General features: G+C 38.9%; 1 protein-coding gene and 2 long non-coding RNA genes across 3 annotated transcripts; 1 reads left to right on the forward strand and 2 right to left on the reverse strand.

The window, feature by feature from the left end:
• The first annotated feature begins 2054 nt into the window (after positions 1 to 2054).
• On the forward strand, positions 2055 to 8282 carry LOC130411333 (uncharacterized). The gene is made up of 3 exons (XR_008905060.1): positions 2055 to 2119; positions 2620 to 2653; positions 5520 to 8282. It is a non-coding gene; the product is annotated as an uncharacterized LOC130411333 (long non-coding RNA).
• On the reverse strand, positions 3161 to 5527 carry LOC130411334 (uncharacterized). Its single transcript, XR_008905061.1, has 3 exons — positions 3838 to 5527; positions 3473 to 3606; positions 3161 to 3343 (listed from the first exon to the last, which is right to left on the reverse strand). It is a non-coding gene; the product is annotated as an uncharacterized LOC130411334 (long non-coding RNA).
• Positions 8283 to 14365: 6083 nt separating the features above from the next.
• On the reverse strand, positions 14366 to 20181 carry LOC130411942 (uncharacterized). The gene is made up of 2 exons (XM_056736965.1): positions 20124 to 20181; positions 14366 to 16291 (listed from the first exon to the last, which is right to left on the reverse strand). The coding sequence occupies exons 1-2, from the start codon at positions 20132 to 20134 to the stop codon at positions 14698 to 14700; spliced, it is 1605 nt and encodes a 534-aa protein (XP_056592943.1). The 5' UTR covers positions 20135 to 20181; the 3' UTR covers positions 14366 to 14697.
• Between the last annotated feature and the right edge of the window lie 851 nt (positions 20182 to 21032).

The following is a 21032-nucleotide window of genomic DNA, read 5'->3' on the forward strand; positions in this document are numbered from 1 at the left end:
ACTGCAGTTGGTCGCCAGAATAAATAACATCAGCCTGGACTCCAGAGAGACTGTTAAAAGGGAGTTCCCAAAGCTTTTCTGTGGACTAGGTAGAATGGAGGGCGAGTACAAAATAGTACTGGAACCAGGCGCACAGCCTTCCTCCCTCTCAACTCCTAGGCGCATCTCCCTCCCACTCCTGCCAAAAAAGCACTGCAAGATGCTAGCGGTCGTGCAAAACAAAGTTGTCTGCAAACCATCGTTCATGTATCAAACTTTTTCTTGTAGCTCTTCAGCAGCAGCCGCCTCTAGTCCAGTTTAAGTCCAGACAGAAATTCTCATGTCTTTGGACAATGACACCGTGATAGATAAAGTTGCAGAGACCAGTGCTCTGTTCAGGCGTTTATTAATGTTTTAGGGTTGTCCATGTTTCCTTGAAGCTACACTTAAGGGCTGGTTATACTCGACGCATTCGCTAGTTCGCCTGGGTGCGAGCGCCAAATATGACGTCATCTCGGTGTTCGCAAAGTTCGCTTCGGGCGAGCGCGAGCTCATTTCACGTGGCGGCATGCACAACATTTTTTGTGAAGTGAGCGAACAGTTTGCGCGGCGCCGCAGTCAACATGAACAGCTTTGAAGAGATTTTGACTGAAAATGTACGCCTGTACAGACATCTTTTATCGTCAGTATGTCTGTTTTATATTGTATTCAGAATAAAATAATATTTATAAACATTGCTCTTTTGAACTGTTCTTATATCTTCTCACTTTATATAAAAGAAAGATATCCAATAGTTTAATCTATGGCAATGTACATTTAGCAGTCCCTAACCAACAATATGCTTTGCGGAGACTCGCGAAGTGGAGCCAGACTCGTGTATAAACATGCCTTTATGCAGAGGAAAAAGAGATGAAACTATCATTAGAAAGTTATACTGTGAAAAAAGTCAGATAACAGTGCAATACTTGTTTTATTATTTAACTAATGTTCTCAAATGAGTCCCAATCAGGCCCTGCTTGCAGTCATATTATAACTGAACTGAACGGTCACATACTGTAATACAATTGAACAAAAAAGCTTTTTTCCATTTATATATTTCTCTGTTGTGAAGACAGGAAACAAATATAAAAACACACTATCCATGATACTACATGTTAACAATGTGTCATGGTTTCACCTCTCCCTGTCTGGTATTTCTTGGATTAGAGGTGGAATCATACAGAATCCTTTGTTTCATGTGGGGAGAGATAATTTTGACCCGTGTGGTCTTCCATATTCTCCCCAAGTCGCGTCATCGTTTCTACCCTCCTTTTTCCTAGTTTTTGTTAATTAGCTTCCCCTATAAAGAGTCCTCGTGTTCATTGTCTTGTGCAGTAAATCAATTCAATTCCAACTCCAATGAGATGGAGCTCGGATGGTCAGTCAGTCCGCAGGTTCTTGCAGGAGGATGGATTTTCAGATGTAGCTGGCGTATTCTCTAGTTGGGGATGGGCAATTGACTTTCATCTGGGCCTGGCGGAATCTCTCCCTACCTCGGAATGGGCATCCCGAGGGGGAGTCATAAAGAGAATAATTAGCGTAGCTGCTGTTCATTAACTGTCCATTGGAGAAAGCTTGGCTTTCCAATCTGACACACTCAAATGCATCAATGCATATTAAGACACTGAATGAGCTGGAAAAGCAGTGATTTCTGGGAAGCATTACATAGAGTGAAAGTGAAACTAAACCGTGCCCAAACAACTCCCCCAAACAGATGATTTTGAAACTGTTGCGGTACGGATGTGAAAGTGCCTCACATCTTCATAATGGGATTAAGATGGGAGGGGGAACAAATAAATACAACATATAAATAGAGCAGTATATCAGTCAGAACTTATTTCTCTTTACTCGCTCTAGGTAAGAACATTATTATTTTATTTCTATTCATTTTGTTTATCCAGTTGATCTGAAAACAAAATATCCCATAATATCTACATACAAATGATTATATATTATATATTTTCTTTCTTGGAAAAATATTACATTGTTTTACCGATTATTCTGGACAAAAAAGTAATTTAATTATTTTTTGTAGGCAGGGAACTGTCAATTTTTTTTGCGAGATTCAAACATTCAGCCCAGCAGCTTTTAAAGATTTCAGGTGAGTTGAATATTATTTATTTACAAAACGAATACTGTATGGAGGACTAGAAACTTCTTTGTTATAGATAAAACATGACTAAAACTCTTATTTAAGGGATCTGGGAGATGTTTTGACATGAAAAAAAAAAGACTGAATAGGTCGAGCCTAACAACACCCTTGAGCTCAGATTTATTTGTGAAAAAGCACAGCCTCTTATGCGTTATTGCTTTTGTAAAACAGAAAAAGACAGAGAAAACACAATACATGGCAAATGTACATCACAACATTTGAAATGCTTTTCCAACATTGATGAGATTTACTGTTCACATTTGTTCGAATTGTATAAAAGCAGAAATAAGCAGGTTTTAATTGAGGTGTTTTGTTTTGAAAAATACTTTACACATGCATGTGTGAAATGTCTGTCATTATGTGAAATCTTTATGTTTGACAGTGAAAAGGGAAGCAATGTATATTAAATTATGATTAAATTAACTTTTGAAAATGCTTTATATTCACAGGTGAAGTGAATCAGCCAGACGAGATGTCGCTGCAGTAAGTAATCATTTGTTCAAAGCTTTGACTTGATCTTTAATAACTTTAAAATAAATGGACTATTAACAATAAAACATTTACAAGGTTTCTTTTGGTTATCATTAGTTATTACACGGCTCATTTGAATGCTTGATTTCTGCGAACAACCGGCCGCCTGCAGATCATCCCTTATTAAACAACATTACACTGTAAAAAAATCCTGTAAAATTTACAGTAAACTACTGGCAGCAGGGTTGCCAGCCAGTTACTGTAAATTGTACAGCCATAGTACTGTCATTTAATTTACAGCCATTTACTGTAATTGCAGAATACAGGAAAAACTGTAATTTTGAATAGCAACAGTATAATGCTGTATTTTTTTCAGCAAATTGCTTGATTTTAATTTAATGTATTTAGAAGAAATACATAAATCACTGTATATCCAGTACGTTTTGCATAGTGGATATACAGTGTTAAAAAAATGTAATTGATATAAAAATACATTACAGACGAATTGTGTACGTTGTTGTACATGAAATAATTTTATTCAGTTACAACTTCATAGTATCCAACATGGCTCTTTAAACATTCATGTTTAAACAACACGTTAACCAACATTACCATCATGAATCAACATTGCAAAACAAGGCCCAAGTGAGTCTGTAAAACCGTCCACATCTTGATCCATCAGAGCACAACAAGTAGCTAGAACTATAGAAAAGAAACAAGAGTATAATGTTAGATATTATTCAGATGTAGATGTAATTCAATGATGAGATCTGTGTGTGTGTGCGTGTGTGTGTGCGTGCGTGTGTTTGTGTGTGTGTGCGTGCTTCTTACTTTTCATCGATTACACTGAAAATTCATCTTTGTCTTTAGAAGAGCGGCAACATGTGGGTTCACTGCAACCTGTTTCTTCTGTATCCTGGCATTTTAGATGACGCTTCTTCTTGTTCCACTCTCTGGATTAATATCTACAAAGAGTCAGGAAAAACTAAATGTTATATATTAAATATACAAAATATATTATATTAAAACACATGAATTAAATGATCAGCTTGCTAGTGTTAAATAGGGGAGTCTTCTAAATAATTTGCACTAAAAAAATCCATCTCTCGCTGAGAAATATTGTTTTAAAGGTCTTAACAGTTATATGACATTAACATATCTATAAAAAGCAGGTAAGGAAGTTGTTCAAATAATACCTTTCAGTGGACTCCAAGATACACGCTGCCCCATCCTGGTACTCAAGATTGAATATGTAACACGCTATGAACAGAGTGGGAAGGCCAGACATGAAGCTGTGCTGAGCACAGTCACACACAACCTAACCTTCAGTAGTCAGCATCCAGTGGCCTGCAAGTGTGTCCTAAAACAAACAATATCACATGTGACAATAGTTAATAGTTACTATAGACTTTTATTTTTAAGATTTTTACATTTAAACTACATTTTAGTATAAGTGACTCTACAAACAAACTCTAAGCAAATTACACAGAGTAACTTACACTTAAAACCGTACTTATACAGAAATGTAAGCCATTAACGTTAGGGATGTCACGGTGAAGAGATTGTCACACTGGTATTTGTAACGGGCCGTCTCACTCCCACCCTCGAACCTCGATCCTATTTGGGAGACAGTCCTGCTCTAACGATGAGGGTGTCGGTAACGTCTTTTTCTACAGCTCTCATCTGGCCTCCGTTACATAAACTGTATATCTAGCTGGTAACGTACATTAATCACTTTACCGGGATATCCTCCGTGAACATCGACTTACCTCAAGCTTCGGTGACTCGTTTTAATTTGGTCTCTCGATTTAACGGATGACTGCATTTGCAAATTTGAATTACACCACAAAATAATCACAACCGAGTGTGGTATCCCAACTGTCACTTATACCGAGTCTACGGCGGGCGCGATGTTCAACATTAAAAAAACAACCGTCAATTTACTAATACAATGAACTGTAGTTTGTCACATACCGACTTCGCTCCTGATTTGTACAAAAACTATAAATAACATGAACAACTTCTGTCATCAGGTGCTATAGCGACGGAGAATGTTTGAAATTTTACCGCGACGGCGCTGCTGAAACCCCGCGCAAGACTCCTTCGGTCCCCGCGGATGGAGGTTGAATCCGGGTTACCAATTTGAAACGCGAATGTATAAACCTCTATATAACATTACCAGTATGATAGTTACGAAATATGGAAAAAAATACTAAATAAGACTTACCACAGGTGTGAATCACTCATTTTGCGCATTTACCCCAATCTCGACTGTTGAAGATCATCCCGCCATTGTAGATTTGAAATTTACAGCAATATTCTGTACATATGAGTTAATCCGTCACGTGACCCCAGAATGCATTGCACTTTACAGCAATATTCTGTATTATTTAAAAAAACAGTCAGCTTCTGTAAAATAACGCTGTAGTTTTTACAGCAATTCGTTACAATGTAGTTAACAAACCAAAAACAATTTTTGACAGGATTTTGTTCAAGATTATTTACTTAACTCAGTTGAAACAGGAAAAAAAGTAAATAAATAAAATTAAAAACAAAACAATGAATAACTGCATTATTTAACAAAATATAATAAATATAATTTTGTTTGCACATATAAAATGTACAAATGTACATACAAACATTCTTGACGTAAATTTGAGTCAATGGAAGGGAGGGAAGTTAGTGAGAGAATAACCGCAGCACCGTTAACATTCACTTACATTTTACAAAGAAATTGTTGTCATTGCAAAAGTAAAACATGACCGTTATAAATTGTATAATGGTAATGGGTTCTTTTTGTTAGGGCTGGTAAAATCATGAAATAGACAACAACAAATTACCAGTGCTTTCTATTCTGAAAAAATTTTTGATGTTTCAGGAAACTGGAAGAGATTAATGATGAACTTCAACAAGGCATCAAGGGACTGAACTCAGAATTCAACAAAAACCATGACACTCTCAAGAGGAAAATAAAGGAGCTGAAAGACGTCTCCAAGGAACTTGAAGAAATGCACAAAAGTACTACAGTGGGCAGTTTGGTCGGATCAACAATTGGAGTGACTGGAGGAGCCATAGCACTAGTGGGTCTGGGTTTATCATTTTTCACATTTGGTGCTTCTTTAGCTCTTTCTGCTATTGGTGGTGCTGTTGGAATAGCTGGAGGAGTTACAGGTGCAACATTTAACATCATTAACATGTTTAAACAGAAAAAACTACGTGAGACTATTGAGAATATCATTAAAGATTTCCAGAAAACAATCAATCCAATGATTCAGCATCTGAATACAATTTCTAACAAAATAGAACAGCTTCAGCAGGAGGGGCAGAAGTATTCTGTGCTTAATAAAACATTAATGACCAGTGTGAGATCAGTGAAAACCTGTTCCAGCATTGGAAAACTTTTAACTGTACTGCAAACTGCTACACTTGGGAGAACAGCTGCAAAAGCTGTCAGAAGTCTTAAAGTGGTTGGGAAAATAACCGGCACAATCTCAACTCTCTTTCTCGCTCTTGATGTTTACAGTATTTATTGTGATTCTGTAGAGATCTCTGAATTAAATCAACCCGAAAAAGAGAGAAAAGCAGATGAAATCAAATCAGAAACTTTAAAATTTATTAATGAAATGAAAAAAACAGCTGATCAGTTTCAGGTGACTCTAGATGAGATTAAAAGTGCCAGAGATGATATTATCAGAGATTTACAGTTCAGTTGAAAATCAGCCTGAAATAAAATCTTCCATCTGCATTTCATGTGCACTGTGACGGTGGTACACCTTAGACTAGTAAAAATATTTCAATATTAGTTTAGGTGCCAGACAGGTTTAAGCCTGTCAATGTTTTAAATTAACTTCCTAGGATATCTCAAAATTACCACCAATCATGAATTTACAGTATTAAAAGAAAAATTAAACACTCATCAACTATAAAGAATAAAGTTAAAGAGGCAGTAGGATGAGTTTTTGTATTGACATGTATAAGACCAAATTCACATCAAACCATCATCATCACCAATGTCAGGAGGAAGAGAGGACAAATAAAGAATAATTAATATTGAGAATCAAATAAAACACACAAAGAAAAGAATTTAACTAATAAGTCTCACTAAGTTAGGTTTGCTTCCAACAACTCAACTCAACTCAACTTTATTTATATAGCGCTTTTTACACTTTTCATTGTTACAAAGCAGCTGTACATGAGACACATTTAATACAAGTATGAATTCTAAAGCAGCCCCCCCGGCCAGGCAGATAGTGCAAACAAGTATTACAGTTTGAGCATAACTGCTCTCTAACACCCTGAGAAACTATATCATTCATCAATGTAGGTGTGTGTTTGCGTTATGTTACTGTGTGTTCGGTTCGACTAGCGTGTCAACATTTATTCTGAATTAAATAACTCTATTTTTCATAGTCTTGTATCTTGTTTTCTGGTTCAGTAGGACTGTGGATAATCTCTATTTGGACACAGTCTTTGTAAAACTGTTCTCGAAATTATTTTGAAGTTGCCTGTTTTGTTGTACATGTTACTATATTGTAGTGTTAAGTCAAATTAAATAAAGACCGCTGGTTTTCCAGCTGATGTAAATATCAACACCAAAATATCTCTTATGAAATTTAGCTTGTGTGCACTCCAAATAAATATACATCTGATCTCAACAACAGATTGTTCGAAGTGTGAGATCTTTATTATGTAAACAAATGAGAATGTTTGAAATCACCCAAGATAGTTTATAAAAGATTCGGTGTTGTGTGTGTCAAAGGTGTGTGTGTGGTCTTTGGCTGTATCAATTATTGTTGTATCAATAATACAAACACAATACATATTTGCATACACTTTGGCAGGTGAGTCAAGTGATGAGTCACAAAGAAAGGATCAGGCAGTAAATAAAGAAGGAGAGAGAGAACAAAGAGAAGATGTGAATGAAAAGAGCAATGAACAGAAAGAATGATAAGTTGAAGAGTTAATACAAGATTAGGAGAGAAGGAGAAGGTTCTGAAGAGTGGAGCGATACAGAAAGAGAGGTAGAGAGAAAGAGCAGTGGAGACAGAAAAAGTCCACGGGTGCTGCAATGCCTCTGGACACAGAAGACTCTCTGAGAACATCTCTGAGAATAATCATTGAAACATTTCTGTTTGGAGTGGATTGTGTTATGTTAACAATAAACAAATTATACTCTTTTGTATTTTTATTTCTAGTCTGAATCTTTCTTCACATTTAACTTGATTCTAATGCTTTATAAACTGCTTGTCAAATAATTACTTCGAGCACACTGAAATGGTTTTGGGGCATACCCAGTACCCAACCCCCCCAGCAAAATACAATTTTGGACCTCAGTAGATGTAAATCCTGTGTACGGCTCTGAGTTCACAATACATACTGCCATTTTGTTAAACTAAGAATTCTTTATTTAGATAGCACTTCTCTATAACAGTGCAGTGTACCACAATGTAGAGCATCTGCTGAGTGTTAGGACCCACTCATGAACTCGAGTCTCCGGTGTGAGAAACCGTTGCTTAACTGAATGAGCCACAAGGGGTTGGTAGAACCCAGAAGATGAGGCTGACAGTAATACCTGAGATGACTTTTAATATAAAATGACAGAGGGAGACTAGCCACCATTTCCTCTGCTACCCGATGTCTGCCAGTGCTAGCTGCGTTAGTGATATGGGGAACTCTGCAAGCTAAACCCGCCAAACAAGTGCTCACGGGCCACTCGCACCCTGCCTTGCTCCTCTGACCGTTCCCCAACCAACGGTGGCAAACCGTCCGGATCCTTTGGCAGGCATTCGGAAATGATGCGTGACGACGATGAGATGGGAGGGAGACTTGCTGGCATCCTACGCTGAAGACTCCGAGCTTCCCCCAAAGGGGGTCGAGTTCAGGAGGAAGCAGACGTGGAGATGTCAGCCATCCTTACCCGGGCAGCCGCAAGTATTGGGTTGCAGTGCACACCTCTGCCTCCTCCTGTGATCGGAGCGTGGGGCCAAACCGCGCCCACCCCCGGTGCTATTTTTCCCAGAAATGCATGAAGAGCTGTGTAAGACTTTGAGCTTTCCACTCACAGCTCACTCCAGTCAAACCAGCTCTAGCTCCCTTACTTCCCTCGATGGTGGGCCAGCCAAAGGCTACGTCGATATCCCCCAGGTGGAATGTGTGGTTGCGGTGCACCTTTGCCTGCAGGCGGCTGCCACCTGGAGGAATCGGACACGCCTACTGTCCAAGGCGTGTAAGACTTTGGCATCACTGGTGTCGAAGGCTTACCCTGCCGCGGGCCAGGCTGCCTCCTCTCTTCACGCCATGGCCATCCTGCAGGTCCACCAGGCCAAGGTGTTAATAGAGCTCCACGAGGGTAAGGCCGACCCGGGAATATTGAATTACGATGATGTCCACGCTAGTGGTCCAGGAGAGACACTTCTGGCTGAACCTTGCGCAGATGAGTGACACTGAGAATGTCCGCTTTCTCGATGCACCAATATCGCAGGGTGGGCTGTTTGGTGACATCGTTGTAGACTTCGCTCAGCAGTTCTCGACTGTGAAGAAGCAGACAGAGGCGATTACCATCTTACCACACCGCAAGTGGGCCGCCCAGAGGCCTCCGAGATCTCGTGCGACGTCTGCTTCCCAGCAGCCCAGGACCCATTCGACATCGGATCTGGTTCCTGTGCCCCCAGCGCGGGCTGCACCCTGGAGCAAGAGGTCGAGGGGGAAACCTCCACCCCATCAGTTACCTTGTCACTAGAAGCGCCCCTGTTGGGAAGATCCCAGGGAGAACAACATCGGGTCCAACCATCACAGCCATGCCTCTGATTGGTCGGTACGGGACGGTTCCTGCCTCGTTCCAAAGCTCCGGGGGGCTTCTCAGAGCCTGGCACCCACATTCTCACAATGTGAGTTTCCGTTCTCCCGGGGTATACTTTGCAGCTGATCTCACACTATACTGGACTGTGCTCGGCAACTCGACCTCACGTCTTGGCGAGAAGTAAGGTTGAACACAACAGCTGCCACCACTCTCAAACCGATGCGTGCAGCTGTTCCGCCAGGCAGGTAAGTCTGCGGAGCCAACCTTCCCTCTGGGGTCCTCCCCACGAGATGTGGTTAGTTCCACCAGCTGACAAACCACCCCGAGGGAATGATGAAGCAGACCGTCCCATTGGTCCCCATGTTTCAGTCCCTGGGAGCTTGGCAAGATCTGGCCACACTGTCTCGGTGGCTACTGAGGATGGTGTGTCTTGTCTACTCGATCGCTGCTTTTTTCCATCTACATGACATCCTTGGGACCCATCATACAGGCTCATGGCTTCTCGTATCACTGTTATGCTGACGACAACCAGATCTACATCTCTTTTCGACCAGACGATGCCACTGTAGGAGCTCACATTACAGCTTGCCTCAAGGACATCTCAGCTTGGATGAAAGGGCATCGCCTCGAGCTGAACCCTGCCAAGACTGAACTACTTGTGTTTCCGGCGCACCCTATGGTGCAACACAATCTCAACATCCATCTTGGCAATACCACAATCCCTCCTTCCAAATCAGCTAGGAACCTCAGAGTCATATTTGATAAATAGCTGTCCTTCAATGATCACATTGCAAAGACAACACGGTCATGCCGATATGCCTTATTCAACATTAGAAAGGTTAGACCTTTTCTCACGGAGCATGCGGCACAACTCCTTGTCCAGGCCCTGGTAATCTCAAGGTTGGACTACTGCAATGCTCTCCTTGCTGGTCTTCCTGCAAAGGCTATCAAACCGCTCCAGCTGGTCCAGACGGCAGCAGCACGCCTCGTCTTCCAACAGCCCAAAAGGGCTCATGTGACACCCCTTTTCATCTCTCTCCACTGGCTGCCCGTCGAAGCCCGCATCAGATTCAAGTCACTTATGCTTGCTTACAGGACTATCACTGGAACTGCACCGGGTTACTTTCACACCCTCCTGCAACCCTACACCCCATCAAGATCCCTGTGTTCAGCAATCCAGCTGCGTCTTGTATTGCCTTCACATAAGGAAAGTAAATCGCTTTCCCGCTCATTCCGCTTCACAACTCCTTCCTGGTGGAACATTCTTCCTAACTCTGTCCGGTCAACCACATCTCTCACAACATTCAAAAAACTACTCAAAACCCAACTCTTCTGTGAATATCTGACTGACAAATAAAAAAATCTAAATAAAAAAACTCACTAACCCTTTCTCTCAACAGGTGGTGGTCTAGCTTTTGTTGAAACTAGTGACTTTGTATTGGCTCCTAATGTATTATGGCTCCTGTATGACATATCGCTTGTTGCTCCCTAACTCTATGTAAGTCGTTGTTCCTGTTTTGTGTTATAATAAACCCTTTGTTTACCCGTCATCACCGTCTGCCTGCATCTGGGTTCTTATGCCTTGTCAAACCCTGACATCTTACATATAAGCTTTGCAACTAAAGCAGCCAAATACAGGCACAGTGATGTGCAGCAAACTATGATATTTTAAGTCTTAAAGACATAACTTACATAATTCATCTTCATCAGCACTTTACAGAAACGATATGATCCATTCATAATACGATTTATTTGTTATAATATAAAATGTTTTGCCAGATTGCTCCATAATATTTACGTGCTTGGTTCACGTGAACCAATAGGACAGCATCAGTTGTCCACACTGTTCAGTAGCCTCACGGTGAATCACGCATGCTCCGTCACTATCCAGCTCATCGGTTCTCATCGAACTTGTCCGAGAGAAACACCCTTCGGTTAGTGTACAGCTGAATCCAAAGCTGTAGGGACCGGTTCTTGACTCGAGAACGAGAACCGCTCTAGCAGTGAAACGAATGAAAACAGTGTTACAGTTCGTTGTACATACAGTTATAAGGCAGTAATAAAGTCCTAAACCAATTTTCAATGTGTTTTATAGTATCAAACCTCTGAGTTTGATAAAATATCAGACTAAAAAATCTCTTTATTCGCTTTATAAATTACACGCAGTATCATCGGTTCTCAATCGAACGTGTCAGAAGGACACAGCTCTCGGTTCAGTGTGTACTGGAGATCTGAAGGCTGCTGCAACCGATCAGTATCAGAACCCTGTGCTCATAAGTTCCCTCTTTAACCAGTCCAGTACTGTGACTAACTGAATGATAAATTGTTTATTTCGAGTCAGAGGGACTTTCAGACATGCCAGAAAGTGAGTAATTCAAGTGATGTGTGATTATGTACTTAGTGGAGACGCAAACAGTTTGAGCGGTTTGGTCTGATTTGGTGAACCAGATCAAAAGAACGATTTGTTCGCTAACCGGCCATCACTACTCACTAACACTTTTTTCTTTTTTTTCTCTTGAAGACTTTGTTATTTTTCAGGACATCATATCTCTATTTTTGTTTGTTGGCATGCACCTGCACTAGTAGCTTTTGACTTCAGAAGCATGCTGACCTTGCTGTGGATGCTATTTTGTTTTTAATTGAGATGCTTTCGATTAGCAATGCTCTTGATGTTCAGTGTTACATCATGAACTACTGTACAGTTTCTTTCTTTTGTTTTTCTCTAGAGTTGGGGTGGCAATAGACAGGAAGGATCTACGCTTATGCTTTTTTTCACTTTGGAGTGGAGTGGAGTTTGTTACAGATTACTGTGCTCTCTATTGGGTTTGGTATGGTGAGAGTGCACTTGTGTTGCAGTTTCCTCTTGTGCTTTCAGAAAGAAGAATATCGGTGTTCCTCCCAAAGAAGTGTAGCTGTCAATTCAGAAACTCCTGAGTTTTTAGTTCATTTTCATTTGTTTGTTATTTTTTTCTGTTGTTTATAACGTGGAGAAATCCAAGTGTGATGTTGTATTTAATAAAGTGATTCTTTTTTTGTACTTATATCTCATGCCTGCCTCAAGCCGAATCGAATCTTTGAGCCTTGCTCTGTTTATGGTAATTTCCCCAGTAATATTTTTGGGGTGGCGTAGTCGGTTAATATTGCTTTAGTTGTTTAATTTACCTCTTATCGCCATGTATGGAAACCGTTAACGTATTGGAACGTTTCATTTTAGCAGCGCTGGACTTTTAGAATGAATCAACATTTACATGTGAAAGAGACAGAAACAGAGCACTGCTTCATTGACTGATATCTTCAGACATGTCTTTCTGGCATGTCTTTTCTCCCTACATTCTTACAGCAATTTTCTTCTTATCCAGTTCTTCTGGCATTTTTTCTCCCTCTACATTGTTCTACCTTGGAGGTAGTTAATAAAAGAATATTGTGAATGTTGTCTTAATTCTGAATGCAATAAATTGTGCCCTTGCTGAGGTGCATCACCTATGCTGAGTGTAGCTGTGCCTGGTAGTTCAGACTGTGCAACAGGTGTACATATTTATCACATGTATGGATCTAGTTAAGCTGATGTAGGCCATGTTTATCTCCAGCTGGTGCGATAGGCCCCTGAACCAGAAAAATATGTTCAGGTTTCCAGACAGGTCTGGACAGGTCTGTTGAAGCAGATTGACTTTAAATGCAAACTTTGAGCCAAATACAGAATGTACCAGACTGATCCCTGGGTGCTGGTATAGAAGTCTTTACAGTATATTTGAAGGCTAAAAATGATATCAACCACATACCTGTTTTTCTTTAAATTCAAGAACAGGTCGGGATGCTTTGCCAAGCTCTTCTTCTGCATGTTTAAGCTCTGCAAATGAACCACGTCTTGTGGTGCCATCCCAAAAAGGTAAAAAAATCGCTCTCACAAACCTTCTCTGGATCGGTTCCACATTTGTCTTCTATAAGACAGTCTTTAAGAATCGGCTGAAATCACATCTCTTATGTCTGCACCCGACTGATCATTTCTGATTTCTATATCTGTTCTACAATATCTAATAGAAAAAAAGCTGACTTAGATAAACTAAAAATGGCTCTGTACACTGTAGTAGGCTTTGTGAGACATGTTTTTTATTGCTCTTATGCTATTTTTTTTCCTAATATTTGAACCAATTGCTTCCATTGTTTACCCAACTTGTAAGTCGCTTTGGATAAAAGCACAGATTTTGTGCCGTATCATTCCTCCTATCTCAGTGATCTTCTCGTGTTTTATTGTAAAGTAAGGTTGGTAAACGGCATACACCACTGAACAGACTTGAAAAGATTGTGCGGCATCATTTTTTGGGATCAGCACCTGACTGTGTGCCATCAACATGAGCACCAACACCTGACGTGACAACTATAACTAAACTTGATTATTTAAGGAATAATTTGTAGTTTGTTTTAGGAACTCAACTGGGCTTCAATATTTTGGTAAACCAAACAAATAATATTAATTTTGGAATTAATATAACATTATGCATGTGTTTGGCATGCCGTTGATTTCGTTAGAGCATGCCAATAGTGCCAATAATATTTATTAACAATAAATGAATTGATTTAGATTTAAGAATTTGAATTTGGAATAAAAATTAAATAAGAAAATGAAATTATGTTAGATATAAAATAATTTAAAGATTTGCTACTGTATGTAACCTTATTGTTTTATAACAGAGAAGTGCCCTAGTTCCTCGTTGGAGCACCTGCCATCTAACACATCTGTTCATAGCCATGTTTTGAATGGACAGCTTATCTACCAAAGATTGAGAAATAAACTGCTTTTCTGATGTAAGAGGCCTGCTATGAGTGCCTCTGAATTAGTACCGTTTATTGTATTTATATAGGAGTATATTCACTACAATATAACCAACTTATACTTATGGACATTTATTTCTTAAGATTAAGAGAAATCTGTTTGCACAAGAAATTTATTTGAAATTGAGCAAAAACAATTTGTGAACTGTTGTAAATATCATGTGTTACATGTCTTCAAACAGAAACAAATCAAATGAGATTATATTAAGTTTATGAAAGTTTAGTTAAGGATTTTAGCTTTATGTTACAACAGTTTTAAAGAAGCAGATCACCTGAAATGAATAATATAAGCAAATGGTTAAGCACAGAAAAGACATTCATATTTGACAGATCCTGAGAGTTTTGAACCGTTAGGAAAAGAAGTAATCTGTTCCTCTAAAAGCATTCTTTTTCATTTCCACTGATTCAGCTGCTGTCATGTCTGCATTTATTTATGCCCACTGAAGAACATTTTTGCCAAACCAGCTTTCAGATAACTCAGAGCATCTTTATTGGCTTCCTCAGCTTCAGCGGTTCTCCTCATTTCCTCCAGCTCTTGGACCCAGTCTTCTTTCCCAGCCTCCTTCAGTCTGGGGATGAAGAAGTCCAGATGCTGAAGAGTAAATGCAGAGTCTGGCTTTAATGCGATCTGAGAGAGACGCTTGATGGTTGTATAAGCATTGAACAGAAAGACTTCTTTTTGGTCTTCAATTGCCTTTAGATCTTTGTCAAGATGATCCATTATAACCAAATATCTCTTGGTTTGTTCTTGAGCTTTTTCAAATCTCTTTCTGAAGTCATCAAACTCCATTGTCATGCTTGAGGTGCTTAGGATGTATTTCTTGTCTTCTTTGACATGTTTGCTGTGATGACACTTCCCTGTGCAGACGGTACAGTGATCCTTTTCCATGATTTGACATCTTCTGGGACTAGAAGCCCACCAGCAGTCAAACTCGTGGCAGTTTTCCTCACAAACGGTGCAGATTGTCGCCTTTCTACTCTTCCATGACTTGCTTTCAATGGGCACCTTCACTTTCACACTTGTTTTTACTTCAAGAGTAAACCTTTTTGACTGCTCAATCTTTTCCTTGTTTTTTCTTAATACCTCTTGAATCTGAAGTTTTTCAGATTTTTTCTGTTCCTTCTCTTGAAGTTGCAGCTGTATATTGCAGATGAATGCTTCAAATTGAACGCGCTTCGCCAGGACATCTGAAGTCAGCTCTAAATGTCTTCGGTTCATTTTATTTAGAGACAGAAGAAATTGCTTCATGCCATCCATGCTGTCATCCCACGCACCTTTTTGAGCCTGAATGTAGCGCTTCTCCGTGTGACGGGCTTCGGCCTGCCGGTTGTTGAATAAGAAATAAACAGGTTGTTTTTCGTGGTCTCGCCTGCAGGGGATTTTGGCTCTGTTAATCGCACCAAGAACATTTTTAGGTGGCAGACCATCAGAATGTGTGAATAAAAACACGATGTTGTTCACAACGTCTTTCCCAAACAAAGACAGAATTGAACTGATAATATAATGCTGTCTGTCTGAGAGACGATTCTTAGATGCTTGAATCACAAAACATACAGCGTCAACTTCACGAACTCCATCGATGCTTTGAAACAGTGTGCATAGATTCTCAGCAACTTCCAGATCTTTGTCCAGTCCTCTCGTATCACCGTAGCCTGGAGTGTCAATGATGGTGAGAGAGATGGGGCCACATTTAGGAAAGACCTCATACATGGTGATTTCAGAGGTTTGTGATTCTGACTGGTCTCTGGCTTCTTCTTCTGTGATTTCATACCATATTTCTTCCTCAAACTTCACATCCAGTATGTAGTTGACCATAGTGTTAATGAGAGCTGTCTTGCCAACACCGGTCTCTCCCACCAGAAGAACAGTTTTGTTTGGTTTACTGGTGTCTTTTATCCCATAAGTCCATTTTCTGACTTTACCATTATCATCAAGCAGTTTTCTTTCTGTGTTTAGGCGGTACCGTTTTGGAGGACCTTGGTCAATCAGAATAGATTTGCGTGGTAAAACAGTCGGCTGCCTGTAAAAAATGGAGGCAAATATTTCTCAAACTATATGTAAAGCAAGAATCCCCATGAAAAAATTCACAATTGTATTGACGCATGCGTTGTAAAGAAATATATTCATGTGAAGAGATAACTTTAAAAAAAGAATGAACATTAAAATGCAGAATGATAGGCGATTCATCTTTACCACCAAGGTTTTTCCAAATACTGTCATGTTAAAAATGGCTGGATGCAAGAATCAGTTATATCAGTTAATGTTTGGGTAAATGGGTGTTGCTAAGCAGCACATAGTCTGGATAGTCAGCATGTGCATGTTCCTTAATTTATTGTCACCTATTAGTTGGTCCACAAGTTGGCATAATTGTTGTTTCTCAGTCAATAAAAATAAACAACCACCGTTGACAATGACGGACACTTGAAGAGTAAAAGATACATCCAAGCTTACAGTAAAGCTATATTTTACCCGTCATAGCATGGGAAGAAAGACAAACACTGGACAATGAAACTAGTGCACATGCTTTCAAATGAGTATCCTGCACTTTGTAGGGCATACCATAAATCTATGTGGAATCTCTTTTCAACCGCTGCTTTTTTTACCTCACATGGCTCATAAATATGTCATGAATATCTATTTAGCTTATTCTTTCAAACTCACTTGCGCTTGTATGTGTTTAAATCGGTAGTATATTTCCTCATGTGGAAAATATTATATTTATTATGCATTTATATACTTAAATGTTGAAATGATCCCTTTATGGGTTCTTTTTTCACAATCTAGGCCCATGGTCTAAAGTGTAAGATAAGAGCCCTATATGCTTTCTGATCACTTGTAAAATTGAGATGGCAGTTGTTACGCCAGTGGGACTAAATTTCCTGATCTCACCTAGGGCCTCTCAACCCCACAGGCTGGCACTGGACAAATGTAGATGGCTCTTCTAATTTTACATCTTCATATGCAAATATTGTCATAACGACATGACTGTCGGCAGTGAAAAAGTGAAGACCAGCTGATTCATATCTTTGTTGACATTCAAAAGACGTTTCCTGAGGAGGTTTTATTACATCAGCTTAAAAATTACTTTATATGGGACCTCTTTACAAAGATAAAACTTGTTTTCAGTCCTAATTTCGGTTACCCTTTCTTAATGATTAATAAAGACTACTGCCACCACCTGTTGGGTTCATCTCCCCTGTCTTATTTTAATGTTTTTTAGTGACGACATGGGCTTAAACCCAGGCATTCAGCATCAAATGAATAAAGGAAGTTTATATGGGCACACCTTTGACCCCATGATTTTGAGTGAGGGAACAAGTCTATTTTATTTGTACACTTCAAACAGCTCCATATACCACAGTGCAATGTGACTGTGTCCTTACTTTCACCATGGAGCTGTGTGAGGTGGGGGTAATAAAATATTTGGAGATTTTTAGAATAATAATTGGTTCTTCTTTAACCTCAATGAAAGTTGTCATGATTCTGCCTTGTCTGGTCAAATTATCTTAGTCTAGTGGCAGGATCATTACAGACCCACGTCTCGTCTTTGTCCCCGCCTGTCGTTTCATCATTATTGATTGTTTACAATTCCTTCCCCCGCACCTTTTCCCCTCTTGATTTGCTTCCCTTTATTATTCCCTTGTGTTTTCTGTCCTGTGCGAGTTTGTTTTCTTCCATGTCTGTAAAGACTTCACATCCGGTTCCTGCTCTGTGTTCTGTAAGGTCTAGTCTAGTCTAGTCTATTGTTGTATTAGTCTAGTTTAGTTAGTCTACGTTCCTGTTTTGTCTATAATATTAGTCCCTTTGTCCTTGTTGTTTTACCCCCTCGTGGGTGTTTGTTTAGTCTTTTTTCAAATAAAGCAGTGTTTTATGTCAAGCCTGCCTGCACTTGAGTTCTCTCCTTGTCCAATCCCCAACAGATTGTTGCAAAACTACACTGTTCTTGTACTGACATTTGTTTTTTTTATGTAATTCCCTCATAAAGCAAAGGGTTCTTTAACTATCAAACACACCTAAAGCAGCTAATCAAGGTCTTCATGATTGCTTGAAATTATACATGCAGGTGTGCTGATGGATGGAAATAAGCTTTGCAGAACAGTGGATTCCCCAAACAGCGTTCTTTTTAAACACTCCTCGTTCACGTAATCTATTGATTCACATTTTCTCATTCACTGAAATCCCTCCTTTCAGAGTAGCGCGGTGCTATAAGCATCACATGCGCAGCTCAGTGAAACGGTAGCAGTGTGGTACGTTTCATCCTGTCAAAACTGAATGACTAAACCTCGAGCCAATAGCCCTTGAGTATGAGATGTGATGGAGCATCTGATTTGTTTAATCTAGTGAATGAATACACCTTTCACTGACCGAGTCACCCTTTGAGCCTGAACAAGAGAGATTTTCTCATATGTTAACAAGTTCAAACTGGTACATGTCATTCATGAGTGAAGTAACCAAACTGGTACATCTTGTTCATGAATAAAGAAAACCAGTTGTTGAATGATAAAAATAGCAAACAGGTACCTCGTCTCGCATATTTGCAACAAAGAAAGATTTTTACACCTTACCATTGTCATGAAAACATTGTAATAATGCAAGCTGACGGTTTAGTGTAACAAACACAAATCAAGTTTGTTATTTGTACAAGGCATGGAAAATGTTTGTGTTGCACCTATGCAGAGATCTCATTTATGAATAAACTGAACGAACTGGTATGTCATTCAGGTCGTTCAGCAATCTGCAAAAAGCAGATGTAAAGGGCAGTACTGTGTACGTACTCTTCTTTATTTATATTTAACATACATCACATAACTCCATGTTTAACATAATCAAAGATTTATGATTGTGTAAATGACTTACCAAACAGTTCAAATGTTAATTATGCAAGAAAACCTTGTGCTTTGGTCATCTAAACCACTTATTTTATTTATGAAATGAGTATATTAGACACACATTTTACAATGTGTGTCAAACAATCATTTTGGTGAACGAACTGAAAATGAACGAATCTCTTCCCCTCAGTGTCCATGTGTGTCGACACTACAGGGAGATGAAACAACACCAAAGCATTGTTAAAGTTAATGAGATAATTAAGTAATTAATAGGGGGGTGATTAAGCATAAAATATTTACAAGCTGAGATAATAATCTCATTAACTTTAACAACGATTCAGTGTTTTTTGACACCTTGTATTGTGGACACAAATCTACGTTGATGGGTGTTAATTTAACACTGAGGCTTTTGTGCTACAGGAACAGGATTTAAGACCTCTGCCACAGCAGGCTCTAAGTGATCAAGGGTTTACGATGCCCATGTAAAAGCAATAAAGACATCTGCAGTGTAAGTAAAAACCGAAATTATCTGTAAAGTGAAATATAAGTGTAAAGTTACAAAATGAACTATATCTTCTGTATCAATAATATTGTGGTTACCGGCAATGTTATTGAGTTAAATCCACAAAAAAATTGACTATTGACTAAAAATCCACTTAAGAATTGAGTTAGAATTAATCAATGAGCTCCTTACAAATCAACCTTTCGAAATGAGTAACTGCAAGACAAAGAAAAACGCAAAAATACTGGATTCATTGGATGAAAATCACTATGCACATGAAGAGTACTTAATGGAATTAATTTGATTTAACACAAAATATATATTTTTAATGGGCGAATCAATTAATTAAAATACATCTGATTTCATGTATGAACAGTAAGCTGCCTAAATACGTTCAATAACATCTGCTTTTGTTTATAATAATTTACATACTAACTAAATTTATAAAGTTTGTATTACCTTCAGTTTTATCATTACAAAGTAAATAATTTTCTCTTCTGCGGAAATCAATTTCAACTCACCTGTCACTCATGATGATGCCTTAGTGTCTATCTCAAAGAAGGACTCACAGAAATCCAGTCTGTTAGTGCTTATGTATCTGTATGAACAATCAGATGTGATGGAAATACTGGTCCAACTGGCTTCAGTCCCACCCAACCAAATGCCTCACTGTTATGTGCACACTGTTATATTAATTTGTTATTCACACTGTTTAATGGACTTCTCTAGAAAAAAAACATTTCCACTAAGACAGTGTTTTTCATATATTACAGGTGACAGGTTAGTTGTTGGATTGTAGTTTTCATTGATTTAGAATATATTTGTTTTGTGTGCTTAATTGTCACCGGCTGCATTTTTCTGTGCAATCTGAAGAAATGCTAGTTTAAAAGAGTGCTAATTTGGAATGACATTAAATCCATTCTAGTGCATGCAACTGAAGAAAGAGGTTCAATATGGAGCTACAGGCAGGGCTGGGCAAAAACACATCAAAATGTATTTTAAAATAAAATACCAAATACCTTACTTTTAAGTGTATCAAGACAAACTACAAAATACAGCGGTCACACCATGTATCAAAATAAACTGCTGTATGTTTGTATTTAAAAAATGCTACAAAATACCTTTACAAGGGAGAGAGCATGAAATTTCTTTGCCTGGCTGTGATCTCCCAGATGAAGGTTAGCTTTAAAGTTACATAAAGTTTAATCATTTAGTTTGCAAATAACTTAATTGTATCCTAATTTAGTGACCTGGTGTTTGGTAACAAAGGGCCGTCTGTGTATCAGCAACACTGACTCGATGACAAACATCATTCATAAGAAGACAACTGATGGCACCTGTATTTGTTTTTCTGCGCTGAATCAATCATTGTCACCATTGTTGATGTTTGTATGAGGAGTGTTTCTGTCCAAGTGTGTCAGTGAGGTTTT

The sequence above is a fragment of the Triplophysa dalaica genome, chromosome 22, assembly GCF_015846415.1.
Source record: "Triplophysa dalaica isolate WHDGS20190420 chromosome 22, ASM1584641v1, whole genome shotgun sequence".
Lineage (NCBI taxonomy): Eukaryota > Metazoa > Chordata > Actinopteri > Cypriniformes > Nemacheilidae > Triplophysa > Triplophysa dalaica.